Source organism: Mya arenaria, chromosome 10, assembly GCF_026914265.1.
Source record: "Mya arenaria isolate MELC-2E11 chromosome 10, ASM2691426v1".
Classification (NCBI taxonomy): Eukaryota; Metazoa; Mollusca; class Bivalvia; order Myida; family Myidae; genus Mya; species Mya arenaria.
The window spans coordinates 33,410,069-33,426,982 of NC_069131.1; the positions used below are offsets into that span (position 1 = coordinate 33,410,069).

A 16,914-nucleotide genomic window follows, 5' to 3' on the forward strand; every position below is an offset into this window, starting at 1 on the left:
GGATCGCTGCAAGTTTATACCCCCTGTGTAACTAATGACATGTGGTGCATATGAAATCAAAGACGGAAACACTCTCAAACTCAGTACAAATAATAAATCTCTAAAACGAACCTCGACAAATCTCTTTCAGCATTGGACAGAATAAATAATTGTTTGTCTATTAATGTAATAATAACACTACTATTAACACGTTTGTTAATTGTATAACCAATTATAATTTAAATATAATGGTGTGAAGGCTTACTTGTTTTATATCAAGAACATACTTTATTTATTTATTTCTTGTTTTCATGTTTGTCTTAACTTGCTAATCTTTGAACTTCAGATAGTTAGTGTTTTATAACGTCATAGACAAATAAGAAGATATTTTATTAGGTATTAGAATATATACAACATATTTATGTTTGCAATAGGTCTATATGGAGAGCTATCAAAACATTTCAATACATTCAATGCAATTCATTAAATGCAATATGGCATACGTACATCAATTAAATAGACCAGAATCCTGTTGTTGTTTTTTAAATCATCAATGCACTATAAAATGTATGTCAAACAAGTTTAAGTGAGGCGTGATATTTTTGTTCTATTGAACATGTTAACTATTCTACATTTCGCGTAAAATAATTTACAAAGAAACAAACCAGGCGAATAAGATAACACATTCAAATATAACAAATGCCCTTTGGTAAAAAATAATGCAGTCATTTAATTTATAAATTAACTGTTTAGTTGTATACAAGATATTTGGAGTTCATGTTTACGGCTAATGCACAATGATTGAAAACATAAAATATCAGAATATTATTTTAAAATTTAAAACGTAACTAATATAAAACATTATATATGCTGTGAAGCAACAGTAATGCTAATCCAAAATACACAGATGAAAATAATCAATAAAATGTTCTATTACGCGCAAATCTTCTTTTCTTAGAAAAGATATCAACGAAAAAATATTTTAATTAAAAAAAGTTTAATTGCTCTGACGTTTTTGTACACGTTTACATTTACAGTGAAACAAACATGATAATGTTAATGTACAATGCGTTCATAAAACATAAAAGCAATACTTACTGCATCCACTACGTCCACTTCATGACTGAAATTATTCACAACGCGCCAAAAGCTCCAGTTATAAATAGTTTCAATCACACGTGTTCGGTGTAGTAAAATGTTATCTATATTATATCGACAAACTTACCGTGCAGGTAGTGGTGTGCACATATTGAAATATCGCTGTATCTTATTAAATGCTACCTATAGCACGGTAAGCTTGCAAATTAAGCTTTTCATATGAGATATCGTTCAGATAAAATAAAACACATTACAGTATGGTACAAATAAAAGTAGCAATTATGCAAATATTGACAATGATATTTACAACACAATGTTTAGATCGACAGATAAATGCTAGCGTTTTCTAAAGTATGTGATTACGGTTATATAAAACTGCAATCATTTTCCGTTTGCAAGTGTCCCCATGCAAATGATAATTAATGTAGCTGAATATGTTATATTTCTATATATGTATATAATGTGCTTGTGTCAAGGGCAACACACCAACTGTCAAAGTTCCAAATGTATCTGTCGTCTTCATTCCCTCTGGATATTCGCGCTCGTATTGTAGTACACATCGTCATCTGTTGTATTCAACGATTGGAGAACACACTCGTAGCAAAAGTAAAACTGTTCCTAAAAAATCAAACTTGTACAAAAATGCAATAATAATAATATTTATGCATAGCCAGTGTTTTTAAATGTTGAATAGTATCTCCAAAAATTAAACAAGCGATTCGATACAATTAACAACGTCAAACGAATCATGACATCTTGGCGTTTTAATAGCAACGCTACTTATTTTCTAATGCAAGCTGGTGGTCACCTTGGCTTAAAGACTAACGAAGATGTGACCTTTAAAATGCAAGTAAAAATATTTATCAGTATAACAAAGAGTCAAACGATGGATTTAAAATGTCAGATGATTCAAACTCTTCAAGTGAATTCTTGTTTAATAAGTGTTAATATCATTCATTGACATTCGTATAAAGCAAGCAGTTGTTTTTCAATGTGTCTCTCGTTCAGTGTATGTTAGGTTTTGAACTTGGCGCCTCTCTACAAGCTCATCGTTTGTCCTTGTGGATTTTATTGTACCATTGGGATGCAATAAAAATATCAAGCATAAGTCATATGATATGATTTGGTTGAGAAAGTAGTTTTATATTTACCTTATTTGGAATGGAAAGCGGTCGTCTTGCTCTGACTTTCCTCACCGCATTGACCACACTGACTTCGTTATCTTCACTCAGTGTTTCAAGTAATGTCGAGACAACACATAAAAGTCCGCTCTTTCCAGCGCCGTTCCTGTCACAATGGTAACATGTCGTGTAAAGATTGGTGTTAACGATCGTATTAATTAATTATTTTCTTGTGATATCAAAGGTTATTTTGATAGTAACACTAAGATAAAATCTGAAGGCAACTTGGAGCTAAAACAAAGAGTGTACGTACATACAATGCACCAGTATCGGTCCGTTCATGTGAGATGATTTGGATGCGTCTTCAACCTCTTTGATGAAGGCAACAAAGTGTTCTGCTGACTTCGGAGTATTGTGATTTCTATCCCAATCCAAATACTCATAATGTGGTAGTCTCACTTCCGACTTGGTCTTAAATCCAAAGAATTTATATTTTATGAGATAATGCCTGCGATATAATACCGCAAACGCATAACTGATTTATATTGTTTGTGGTATTGGTAGTTGTATTATTATTGTTGCTGCGTTTGTTGGTGGTGGTGGGCTTGTGGTTGTTGTTACTGATGTTATTTTCAGTTATTTTAGACTAGAAAGCACATATTTGTTTTTATGTCAACAATAGGACACTATCAAAATATATTTCCAGTTTTCAAACAAAAGTGAAAAATGACATTTTGCTATTTTTCGAAACAATTATACTGCTTTATATCGTACCGTTCCATCTTGTTTAAAATGCAGCTCTCTTTTTACAAAGTGTCTTGTACTTCGATCTCTTGTGGAAAGTATGGTAATCACACCTTTCATCATTGATTGATCGTCACCAGGAACGTACAAGCCAATCCCCTGGATAAAACAATATATGTAACCGAAAACCAGTTCGTTTGTTCAAATCTGAATAAGATACAGAGGCTTTATAACCCGATAAGGATGTTTTTTTGCCTATTTAAGCTTTATAAAAACAATTCTAATAATGACATTTATTGCTTAATACACATACCTCGCTATATATAGATGATTATAGCGAATTGTATCAATTGCAACGCTTTTAATCAATGACGTAACGTTATAACTTAAAACACTATTTGTATATACCTATAAACGTGTAATGACGTTATTTCATAATAGTTGCGTTATTGGTGATTTAAACATAATTAAAACAATTAAAATTCAGTGAAGCATCCAATGGTAGGTGTAAAAGTACTAACATAAATTCATTTTCAAAGTATCTGACTTGTCAAACATTTACCTGTGCTTCCATACTAACAATACAGGAACAGTCTTCTTGAACAATCAGTGCAATTAAATCGGAAACTGTGTCAGGTAGAGGTGTTTGTGCTACCAAGAAGCGGTTTTTTGTTTTGAAACTCTAAAAATAAATTGAAAGTGACATAAACGCATTTTACTCATCTAACTATGTCTTAAGCGTATGGTAGGCCTTCATACAGAGTATTATTAACATTTATGTTAACTTTTGAGTAGTTTTTTTTTTAAAACGAATGTAAAGAAAAATATGTTTCAGCAAACCAACAAATCTCATCAAGTCTCATATCCGTACATCTGTGTTAAATAAATGATAAAAGCTTTAATGATATTAACTATATATGCGATAACTGCAACAAATGCCAGTTGCAAATTATCATAACATGATAAGGAATGTAATCATGTATATATATATTCAAATTTTGTTTATTTTTGCTCAGTAAAATATGTTAAACTAAGCCAACAAATCTTCTGCTGACTGTGTATTTTATTACAAACCAAATACTTATATAGCTATCAGATTAACATGCTTTCGACAAATTATCATAACATTGAAAGCACATTTTACTGACCATTCAAAGGCGGTACCTAACAATCCTTGATAAACATACCTAGTTTTATATATATAGTATGTATGCACTGTGCTGCTTGTGGAGTTTTGTGATGTTCTTCCATGTTTGTGATTTTATGTTGTATGTCTTTGGCGTTTACCCAGAGCCATTAAACCGGGTTTATGTTTAAACTTTTTGCTACTGAGCTTGTTTCAGTAGCTTTTTACATAAATATTGAACGAAAACGTTTGCCAGCGTAACGATTTCATTTTAACACTGTACCTCCATAATAAAACACACTTTTTTAAAACTGGCAAATTAACCTGTTTATGTCAACAACGATATTATTACAACCCTCAATATAAAATAACGATCTAACAATATGTTATCGCACGCCCGTTGTTAAGATTGAGGCATAGTGAGCGATTTACAAATCTCATCCAGCAATATATTTAGAGCAATTTATCAAGTTATGTTAGAGCATATACTTACGTCGATGTACATCGCATTGATGTAATCAGATTCGCCTGGTTTCAAAAACAGATAAAGACGTGGTCTGTTGGCATCACCTGACAATACACAACACAAAGAATATAGATCATGTGAACATAGAGAAAACTTCAACGTTTCTTCATCAAAAGCATGGACGGGATTTGGGCATGTACGTATGAGGGTGCATGATCAATCGGCAACAGCAGAGACCTCGCCACGACAGCAGGTGGCACATTCAAATCAAATGAAAGATTATACCAACGGTCATTAGGACGGGTACCGGCCCTTTGAACAAGATTATAATATATCATCATCACAGTTAAATGTATGTGGCTGGACTAACGATAACCGTATTTTGAAAATGTTCATATCTTGTATTTTCGTCTAAATAGTTGCTTTTGAGATATAAGCGATATATTATCTCAGTCAGTTAAAGATATGCTGCACCTTTACAATCATAGTAATCGTGGTACCTGGAATATCTGCGTGTTTCCTGTTCTTTTTTATCAGAAGCCGATTCTTTCTATAGCCTGTAGTTCCTGATCCGACTTTTGCTCATGGTTTATTTGCATTTTCTAACATATAATCAGAATGCAACATTATATATGAATAGTATTAACGTAAATTATACAAACTTGATATATAGAAATTACATAGTACATTTAAACACTGTAAATTCGAGCAACGTTTAAACAAATAAATCGTTGTTTATAATTAATGTTTGCGTTCCGGTGTGTTCGACTTTATAAACTTTTGATCAAAAATCCAATATTGCCATTTCAAATTGATCGCCATTTCAAAGTCAAAACTACAGTCCTGATTCGATATTTCACATCTAGTTAGCAATCATCCTTCGGATTCGTAAATTGAAATCCTCATAGTTTAACACTATATCACGGCCTGAGTTGATAATATAGTACAGTTTTTTCTTGTTAGAGACAGACACTGAGCACGCGTCTGTATTATACATCGATGTCAGATCATGAGTGATATGTTTGGGATGACTTTAGTTTGTATAAGATGGCTGTTTTACACAGCCTGAGTATGATTTGAAATGTCTAACGCCGAATTTAAATTACTCACACGACACGCTGCAGAACAAGCGGAGAAGAGCCAAACGAAACGTATTTTCATTGCTATTTAAACATGTTTTTCATAACTTGTGCTATGTTACGAATGCATGCATGTGCTGTTATTTGAATTACATGCACAGCGTTGGGTTAATTAAAAAGTTTAATAAAACATAATTTGGTATTTTTTAAACAATTATCAAAAATATTGAAAACGATCATTCTAACAAGAAAACAACATATTAACATGTAGTCGACATTGCAAAATTCACGACTGAATATTTTAAGCCTCCAATGATACACGAACGCTATCATTGTCGAAAATTGGTAATCCGAGTTATCGTTATACCGATATCGTTTATTGCGGTCCCGACGGTGTTTACATTAATTTTAAACATTGATTCATTATAACCTTTGATACTTTGAGTAACAATCCTACCTCAAACTGCTTCTGTATCTCCTGTTTGCTGGACATGATATGCATATATTCATGGAACTGGTCTCTTTTTATGATCGAGCAATCAAGAGTCAATGAATGGACCAAAGCTTGGTGTAGAAACTTGTATTGACTCTGAAAGTAGTAGTCATAGTGATTTAAGTGTTGACTTTTGGACGCACTGCTGGAATACTTTATATTATGAATTAATGCTACATTTCCTTGAACTGCATTTGGCATAAAAATGTTAAGTCGTAAAACTTTAATCAGATTAAAGTTTAAGTAATAAGTGAAAGAAACTAGCAAGAAATAAAACAAAAAAGGAATAATTCAAACTTTTTTTATCCTATAAATGCAATTGTTTGATTTAAATGGACAAAATCGCATTTTTCATCTTTCTCTTTTATAAAAGAGTACTTTAGAAATTTATTCCGTGAAACATATGGATATCGAACGCCGCCCTACTGCGCCTATCGATTAACGGACCACGCGTTTTCACGCCTATTCATTTACTAATCTTATACTGCAGATATATCAGTAAACATCTAACCAAAGTCTGAATCATGCTGGGTCTGTTCTGTCTCATATTGACAACACATCCCGGGATATCTATAGCTCCTTCTTCCTCACCCTCTTTGGTCAGAATGTCCAGAGCTATGTAGGTTCCCGTTCTTCCTACGCCAGCACTGAAAACATACAAAGCTCAATATCTGTCTATGTACCTGCCCAGAAGAGAGCATAAGAACATGCATTCATTTTATTTACTCAATTCTATTAAGCTTACTTTGATTTACCAGTACCACTATTTTCAATGTGTTTACTTTAATACTTTTTAGTTTTCCACGATAGTGTTCCTGTAAATCGTAGAATGTATTTATATCAATATTTCTGGTATAGTGTGATAAGTAAATGATTTGCATGAGTGAAAGTAATTTCTTTAACATACATGATAATGCTTTTAAGTATTGCAACTAAAACTTGATACCATTATATGACAAACTATTCTAAGATAAGGCCGTTGACTTTTATAAATACATGGAATGCATGTTTACGAGTTTAATCACGGTTTAATAATAGTAATATATAATAGTTTAAGGACATGTTCTTACTACATACGGTTAGGTCATAATTGCATTTGTTTCATGTCAGATCAAGGCTACTTGGACACTTCTCGTTATACGAATACGGCTAACAGTATGAATGCTACTAGGAAAATGTCATACCATTTAGTAGTCTCTATAACGATACGATGAGAAAATAATTAGTCATGTAGTAAATCTGTTTTTAATAGATATAATGCATTGTAAACTTTTTAATTCCACATCATGTACTTATATAGATTTATTGCGTACAGAATATCGAACGATCAAGTTAACAGAAAAGCCCGGTCCAAAAAGAATTGAATTGATAGCCAAATCATTGCGGCGTATTCGATACCTAGCACCAAACAATTGTCTTGGTTATTCTAGTATAGATCAAATTCAAATACACATTTCCAAGCAAGTGTTATCTGATTGTTATTTAATAACTTATTTTAAAACCTGTTGTTTTTTTAAACTAAATACACTGCAAAATCGATCAAGACTCCCATGTAAATCGCTTCGCTATTATTTTTTTATTTCGATCTTAAATATTTTGAATTGATTTCCTAACATACAATTATTTCATCAATCGTTGAAACGATGTAAGAATTGCTTGAAGCTAACGGTTAAATAATCTAAACCACAGCTTGACACCCCACCTGCAATGCACTATCACTGGTCCGTCAAAGGAACTCGGCAAGGCGTTCACTTTCTGTCTAAACTCTATAATTGATGTGACGTTATCAGGAATGTCCTTGTCTGGCCACGCTGTGAACTGAAGGTGGTGCAGTATTCTTTTTTCTGAATTTTGTTTAACCTGTTTGAAAATGAAAATGAAAGTAAAGAAGTGGTTCATATTGATAACCCTGTGTTACGATGTTTTATTTCAACGATGCATACCATTTCTAAAATGGTAAATTAAATATACATTTTGAAAACAACAAGGTGTATACGTGTGTTAGTTAGGTGACAGCGTTTTCACATTGAATAAAAAATGAACGCTGAAATTATTTTACCCTACACTAGTTTTTCTTAAAAGGAGACAAGTTTGTCGTTATTGAAACCAAGAGGAGTATCACCACTTTAATTTCTAATTCCATCGGGTTATATCAATCGTTTATATTTTTATGAGCGATGAAAGAACTGTTTCATTAAGAAAACCAAATATAATCACCAGGCTTTAACATATATCTTTTATCTTTTATTGAAAATGAGATACTAGTAAATGCTGTTTTCATTTAAATAATAATTATTTGATGAACTTATCATATTTAAACTTATTTTTGAAAGAGGAAATATAAGATTTTTACATATTATTCATATGATAAATGTTTCGAAAGCGCACTGTTAAAGTATTATATTAACGATGAAAAATGAAAATTATATTGAAATGGATATGGCAATCCATGAGTATATATTGTTTTTATAGTGTGTTTATTACTGACTTATTTTTGCTCTACTGTTTAACTTTCCTTCTAAAATATTAATAAGAAAATGTAAAAGCTCATGTAGCAAAACAATCGGTAAGTTAAAACGTTGATTTGAAATTGAAATAGTAAACATATTTAAAAAAAACTTAACCTTTAAGGAAGTCATCATTGCACACGCTTGATCCCTTGACACTTAAAGTGCACATACTTGATTAAAGATCTTATTTTCAAGTGGGTGAACATTGAGTCATTTTAAATAATTAGAAGTTTTAGCCTCCCTTCCTGAAACAACACTTATTCAAAGCAGTGTTTCTTTCATATTTTAAGGGAGAAACTTCCGCGTACAATAAGAGATGACATCTTAATTTTCACATAGTCTTCTCCTTCATAGTAAATAAAACCTTACCTTGGAAAAAGTAAACTGTCTCCAAATGAAATCTGCGTACAGTTTTTCAACCTTGCACATAACTTCCATATCGCCGTAAAGTTTACTTTGACCACGATCAGGCCAATATTGCTGACATTTGGATTTCTGCAAGGAAACACATATTAACTAATTACTAACTATATCAAATAAAGTTGCCCTTAAGTATTAAAATTTTAGTGACTTATGGATATGGCATTTTAATGGCAGAGAAGCAAAAGTGAAATACTTCATAAAATTTCAAAAAGTGAAATTATAAAATATTTCATAATCATAACCATTTTTCTCAATATTTTTAAATACGGATAGATCATGATATTCCATCTGCATATTGTTTATAGTATTCATTATGATAATGGAAAACCATAGTTTAAATTATACTGTTGTTATTTAAATTCTAGATCGTTGTAGTTATACGTATATATTTATTATTTTCACTTCGTGTCCATTTATCACCAAACCACAACATCCTTTGCCTGAGAAGGTCACACACATGTTAATAAAAAGTACATTACCTGACCCTCTACTAAGTTGGTCACCATGACAATCTTTTCAACTTTTTGTTGCCAGACCATTCTCCAGAATTGACCGAAATCGCCCAGCTGCTGAGCCATTGGACCTTAATGTTGCATAATATTTACCAAATACATTTACATAATTAAACCATATTAACTTGAAATATATTCCTTTTAAATATGAAGTTGTTTGGGTTTTTTAAATTTTGTTCTGTATACATTAATATTATTATTAAACAAACGTTAATAAATAATCATTTTACCCAAAGTAGCTATGTATGCATTTCGTTTCCTGAAACCCTGGAAGAAAGAGGTTGTTAATTATGCCTATGGTCATTAAACTTCATAATAGTTTCAAGGTGTATGCACGAATACCAATAGCTCAATTATTAGGTTTGCAATCATTAACATCGTGTATACGAATAGACGTGTGAATAACTAACTATTCAAGGAAATTCAAATCCCATCCCTCCTTCATCATTGATTTAAATCGTCTGAACTGTTCAAGCAAAAGTAACTCCAATATGAAAAAAACATTTATGCAGCGGTAAATTCAAGCATATCATGTCAACAATGTTGACAAAGACATCTGTTTTAATGAAACACATAATATTTCGGTTTAAAAATATGATAGGACGGAATTTCAAAGAGCAGACAGAATTTTCAATAACAATAATAATAATAATAATAATAACAATAATAATAATAATAATAATAATAATAATAATAATAATAATAATGATAATAATAATAATAATAAAAACAAATAATAATATAATAATAAAAGGTTTTGCTTGTATGGACTTACGTCTATATAGCTTGCATTGATATAGTCTGTGTCTCCTCCGCGTACTACAACACGCGTATCATCATCTAAATCAGACATCAATGATACAATAAATACGACACGAAAACAGCAATTTAAGGCCTTGTATTCCCTTGCCTTGCTATCGTGCTCAATATTGTAAAAAGGTGATCAACGAAAATGAAAATAAACCAGAAAATTCAAGAAAACAATCTCAGTTAAAAGCGTCTAGTATGTAATATGTAACAAATAATAAGTGTACAACTACTTCTATTCTTCGCATGAAAGGAAACACGATAACCCTGATTCAGAAAGATGAGAAATGGTTCTTACATGGATATATTCCTTTATATCTATTTCTGTGCATGTTTAGCTTCATTTGTGAAACTTCATAAGGTTTCACGAGACCGGACGGTACTTTCTGCAAATTGAAAGAAATATATAAATAAATGAAAAACTATACACTTTTAAACAATATTCATATTCGACAATTGAATAAGTTAAGGTTTATATAAGCGTGTACCTTAAAAAAGGCAAACTGTATTACATGTAATAAAAACGTACACCGAATCATGAGTTATTTATCAGGGCATTGCAGGATACCTGAAATTCTTCTTCTAGATCCTTAATACATAAGTTTTGTACATATTCAGGTAAATTGGCCACATCCAGTTTCACTTTGCTGATTTCTCTTTCGTTGTAATAAACGCCATTATTTTCAAGTGCAGGCATAACAGTGAATCCCCGTGCACAAACATCATCTGCGTCTGAAACAGGGTATTTTGCAGTCGAAATGTTTTTGTTTCAAAATACAACATATCGGTATAACAGTTATGATAACAAACGTACACATTTCAAGATTGTCCCTAGTCAAAATAGGCGTATTTTCCTTTGGTGGTAGTCTCTGGTAATTGGGATATTTTATCCTGGATACCGAGTGAACATCGTCGGTAGCCGCATTTGCATACGCTGCACGGTTAGCTTCTAAAAACATCAAACTAGTTAGTATATTAGTAGTTAGCTTTTCTTTTTAAGGTAGTCAACATAAACTTGCCCTTTCAGTTAACTCCTTAACAAAGCGCACAACGTTCATCAGTTTGTCCCGGTTTCATTTTACTTAATTATCCGTAATTGATATATCTTCAAACATTTGGGAACTTTATCATTCAACAGCATTTTGTTGTGTTAAATACCGGTCAGACTATTACTATTAACACACAAACAATACCATTAGTTACAGTCTAAACATAATACATACATACTTTCTTTGTTCATCGTAGCGTACAATGAAGAGTCCTCAGATTCTTGTTTAGGCGTTGTATTTGTATTGTTCGAATTTGACCTTCTGAAACTGCATATGTTTGTGATTTAATTTAAAGTTAACTTTTAAGGAAGAAAGAATTAAAGCATTACTATTAAGACATAAGTTTGCTTTTATTTTTTACCTTCTGCGAAGCAAATATAGTCCCAAAACTACAATGACAGAAAGAGCTACAACTCCTCCACCGACTGCTCCACCAAGTGTTGTTGCCGATGTTTGTTTTTCATCATCTGTTTCAATGAAAGATTGTCGTAGTTAAATGAAATATAAACCATGCAAATACAGAATTGCACAACATGTATATTTTACTCTGCAAAGAACATGTAGAAATATTAAAATTTCCATTGATTTACAGAGTCGTTATGTTTTGTGAACAACAAATTACGTCAAAAGACCATTTGGAAACAAATATTGTGAGGTATGCCAGTTTTACCTTGAGGACAAAATGTTCCTTCATAGCCAGTCTCGCAGCCGTATAAACACATTCCCGTCTTTTCTGAACAAAGCGTGTTCTTGTCCTGTTTAATACAATGTTTATCACATGTGTTTTCACATTGCTTTCCAAATGTATTTGTTATGCATCCATTTGTACACTTTCCAGATATGTCGCAAATTGAACTTTTACAGGTATTGCTACAATCCTTATTACAGTCATGTCCATATTTTGTAGTGTTTATGCATTGTAAACACGATCCATCTGCTTGATTACAAGATAAACATTCTTGCTTACACTTTTTGTCACATGTTGGGTTCCAGTATCCGTTAATGCATCCTTGAATACATCTTCCCGAAGACGAATCGCATTCATTCTCGACGCATTGGGAATTGCATGCTTCACATTTCCCGTGTTTGTGTTGAAAATATCCACCTCTGTAAATATTGCAATGAATGGTACCAAACGTCTTTGTACAGGAGACACAGTCATCAAGATTGCACAAGCAACATTCATTTTTGCTTGCAAAATAGGACGTATTTGTGCATGAGTCGCAATCAACCGAATTGACGCAAACATCTCTTCTACATGAGCACAGTTTTTGTATGTTTGAATATCCAGATTTGCATTCTAAACATGAATTGTATTGGTCACACGATTTACATAATTCCGGGCAATTGTTATTACAGTGTTTTCCGAAATACCCAGATTTGCACGTAAAACACGATCCATCCTCCTTTTTGCATGTATTCCCGAAGCACCCATCCGGACAATGTTTCTGACAGAATATGCCATGGAATCCGTCATGGCATAAGTCACAGCGAGTCTCGTTTTCGCATGTTGTACACTTAGGTGGACATCTTAGCTCACACGTTTGACCAAATTTTCCAGCTACACAAATATCGCAAAATGTTGTAGAATGTTTTGGAATAAAGTTAGTACTCTTGCACTGGCAATACCCTGATGTTATATCACACGTGTCATTTATGCAGCCTTTTCCACATCTAAGTTGGCAGAAAGAACCATAATGGCCAGCTATACAAATCTGACATTTAAATGTATCAGTGCATGATACACAATTACTGATGCATTGTTTATTGCACATGTTTCCATAGTGTTTATCAGCACATGTATCACATGTATCCCCTTGCCAAACGGATTTGCATGTGCAAGATCCGTCAATCTGATTGCATGAACCAGAGCAGCCTACAGAACACCTCTGCTTGCAACCGTTACCATAGTACCCGGCAACACACTGATTACATTTCTCGCCTACATAATTAGCATTGCACTGACAAGTAGCTTTTGATGAATCACAATTACCGTTGTCGCAGTCACCTGTACACTGATGTTGACATGTATTTCCGAATCGACCTTCCATACAAGAAGTGCACTGCGTGGAACTAATGCACGATGTACAATAATGAGGACAGTGTAAACAATTGTCAGTGTTTAGGAAATACCCGTTAGTGCAACCAACGCAATTGTAATATGACGTACAGGTGCACCCAGTGTTTTTATTTTGACAATGCTTACATACTCCGTCATCGGAATAGTAGCCAGGTGTGCATGCAGTACATCCGTTTTGAATATCACAACTGGCACAATAGTCGCTGCAGTTCTTTTCACATTTAGAGCCATAATACCCATTGTTACATTCGGTACAACCTTTCGATCTGTTACACGTTTTGCACCGGTCTCCACATTTATTGTTGCAATACTTTCCCCAGTATCCATTCACACAAGAATTACACCTACCATCCCGCTTACGACATCCTTCACAATTAGGTGCACATGAGGATCCACATTCGTTGTCATAAAATCCTGTCTTACACTCAAGGCAGTAGTTGCCATCACTAGGTGCACACCTTTTACAGTTCATGTACTTACATTTCAAAGTGCAACTAGTACTCCAATATCCATCTAGGCATCCATATCTGCAGTAACCATCACTAAAACATTTATCTTGACCGGGTTTACAGCAACCACAGCTCTGACACTCACTTGGAATGTCTGGGGAAAACAAGAAGAGGACGAATAATGAGAACCATTGTTCAATACAAAACAAATCGTTAGGACTGATTTTACAGCTCAATACTATCACGGAGATTTGGGTCTTCTGAAAAATAGTCTCATACGCATTATATCATATATGCTTTTGCCCGTTTATCCTTAAGGATACGCTCATTGAGAGTGCAAGATATTTAATACGCATTCGAAATGTAAATACATTAAAGAAACTAAGGTTGGTTTGGCTTAATAAGGGAAATATGAACACAAAGGACATCCTGTTTCAGAGCACAGAGGTACACGAAAGCATGTAAGAAAACTCTTCTTTGTGTATGGAAAATCCGTATTGAATGTTGCTTTTAAAAAAAAAACAATTTAGGAATATTATTTTCCATACTTATATATTTCTGTTATTGCCTTTTGTGCCTTTTTAATTAAAATAAACCCGTTTCTATAAGTTTTGATGGATTTATCAATTTAAATCAATAAGGGTTTTCCGGTATAATTAGGACAAACAATAACACATTATCTAGTGTTGTATACCTAGGTTTCTCTTTAATTCATTCCAAGAATAACGAATTTTGTTTAACTAAATGACGAGCGAACAAACCGAGCTAGAAAACAAGTTGCTTGTAACCTAAATAGTTTGAAGATGACACTAGCGCCAAATAACTTGTTATTACATGTTGATATTTGTTACACTTGCCTTGCCGTTTATCATTATTGATCACTTCTACAGGATAACATTAAGCTACACCAAACATTTATATAATTGAAAAAAATATCAGTTAAAGGCAGCGTGTACGTCATACGTTTCCGTTTTTAGAGATGTTTTACTATCAAACGTATATAATACTGGCATACTACATCAAAATGACATTTTATTTTAAAGAAGATCGCTATTTCGCTATTAAGGTTGTATTTAGTGTTAAATATACGAGCCAAGCACCAGTTCCTGGATTTGACAGTCGGACAATTCGAACATGACCCTCGCCATGAGTCAAACAGATATATGTCAATTGTCCTACAGGTGTTTGAGGGCTTTCCCCAAAAAGAATGTATGTATGTGTTCTTAAGAAATTTCGCAAGAACGATGATTTATTGTGAATGGAAAACATGTTAATATCTGTAGTGATGTCTCATTGTTTTACTTCGTATGGAATTCGAATACAGTTTACTCTATAAGCTGCATTCATCATTCTACCCTCGCCACTTGGAGCTTGAATATATGGGAGGAGGGGGAGAGTGAAAACCTCAGTTTTGTCTAATAATATAAAGAAGAAAAAGACTAGCTTAATTTTACTTTATTGCTATTATTAAAATAGCATTTATTATAAGTTACAGTAAGTAGTTGAACCTTTATGGGATATACGGTGCAAAGGAAAATATATCGGGTGAGAGCAAAGATCTCACCCCAATATGGGTTCCTGCGTCCCGTAAATCCCATATCGGGTCACCTACTTACCTATATATCACATCGACAACCCTATTACATGTTTAAATGTTTCATTTATTCATCATAATCGGAAAATAGACGCCATTTTGGTACGATATACATTTGTTGACCCAATATAGAAAAATGTCACCGTGTAACTTGTCCTGGATCAATGGCATTGCGTCATATATGTTGGAGGTTTGATATACACAATTATTTGTTTTAACCCATTACAGGCGTCATTGTAACGACACGACTATAATGTTTTAATGAATATATTATCTAAAATATAATTTTGTTACACACAACTTTACCAAGAATGGAAATGGAGAGTTGATAGAAAGAAGAACAGGATAATACTTACCTTGAGCTTGCACCAATCTCAGATAAAGAAACAACACAATGAAACTTATCTCCATAACGAAGTTATAAATGAAACAAAATTAACGCACATTTAAATTCATTTTGTCAACGCTTAAATCCCAACATTACTTTAATTTACCAATTAAATAACAACTTCAAAAATGTACTGTCATGTTTTTCAACTTGATTACGATTTAATGTCAAACCTCTATTTAAACATATTTTCAACCAGTCATATCTAAGCAACGAATAAATATTTATACGCACATATAAGGAAGTGAATTTAGATAAGTGCTTACCATTGAACATTGTACGGATACACTTAAAAGAAAACAAATTAGGTAGATAAATATTGTTACTTCCGATAGAGTATTCTCATTTACATGAGTTAAAAGTAGTCGTTTACGGAATTGATAATTTAACATTACTTGATTTATTTAAAATTGTATTAGGGGAAATGTAGCGTTGTATGCTAGGCAAGCAAGACACAGTAAACATCATAGACTCATAAACAAATTCTAAATTTTTACAATATCTTGTATAGGAATTCCGCAGCGTTCATCAAAACATATGATTCTGTTTTTGAAATTAAAAGTAAATTCATGACCACTCGTGTAATATAGGTTCATCCCTACCTGATCGTAGTGTTTATTGCGGATACGAAGTTTTTAAGAGTTTCCACACAACACCTTGCCCAAGAGTAGAGATGAACCAAATTTCACGAGCGGCCATGGTAGTTCCTTTTTCTGCCGTCTCATTTAAAACAAAATAAAAGTGAAATGTATTTTTTCGCTTTTAAATGTTCAAAGAAGATTGCAGTTTTATTTCTTGAATGCAGCGTGAAAACTGTTTGATGCCATTTCTAGTGAGATATGATTAATTTATTTAATTATTGCCACAAGACAAGATTACAATGGTGCTACAGTTGACGGTTTTCAACACGGGACGTGATGACAATTAAAAAGTAGTTCCATACGGGTAGGTCTTAATATTTTATCCATGGAAAGATGAAGATATTTAGCATGGCTC

At 32.9% G+C, this 16,914-nt stretch overlaps 1 protein-coding gene across 1 annotated transcript; it reads right to left on the bottom strand.

The window, feature by feature from the left end:
• Nucleotides 1-354: 354 nt before the first annotated feature.
• Nucleotides 355-16,085, bottom strand: LOC128205799 (multiple epidermal growth factor-like domains protein 10). Its single transcript, XM_052907762.1, is given in 21 exon segments — nucleotides 355-1,695; nucleotides 2,229-2,364; nucleotides 2,512-2,669; nucleotides 2,973-3,101; nucleotides 3,505-3,624; nucleotides 4,562-4,638; nucleotides 5,035-5,116; nucleotides 5,119-5,136; nucleotides 6,071-6,202; nucleotides 6,618-6,753; nucleotides 7,809-7,966; nucleotides 8,986-9,111; nucleotides 9,519-9,622; nucleotides 9,782-9,818; nucleotides 10,327-10,391; nucleotides 10,657-10,744; nucleotides 10,927-11,090; nucleotides 11,586-11,674; nucleotides 11,769-11,874; nucleotides 12,078-14,090; nucleotides 15,887-16,085. Coding segments are annotated over 21 exon segments (4,092 nt in total). The 5' UTR covers nucleotides 15,942-16,085; the 3' UTR covers nucleotides 355-1,596.
• Between the last annotated feature and the right edge of the window lie 829 nt (nucleotides 16,086-16,914).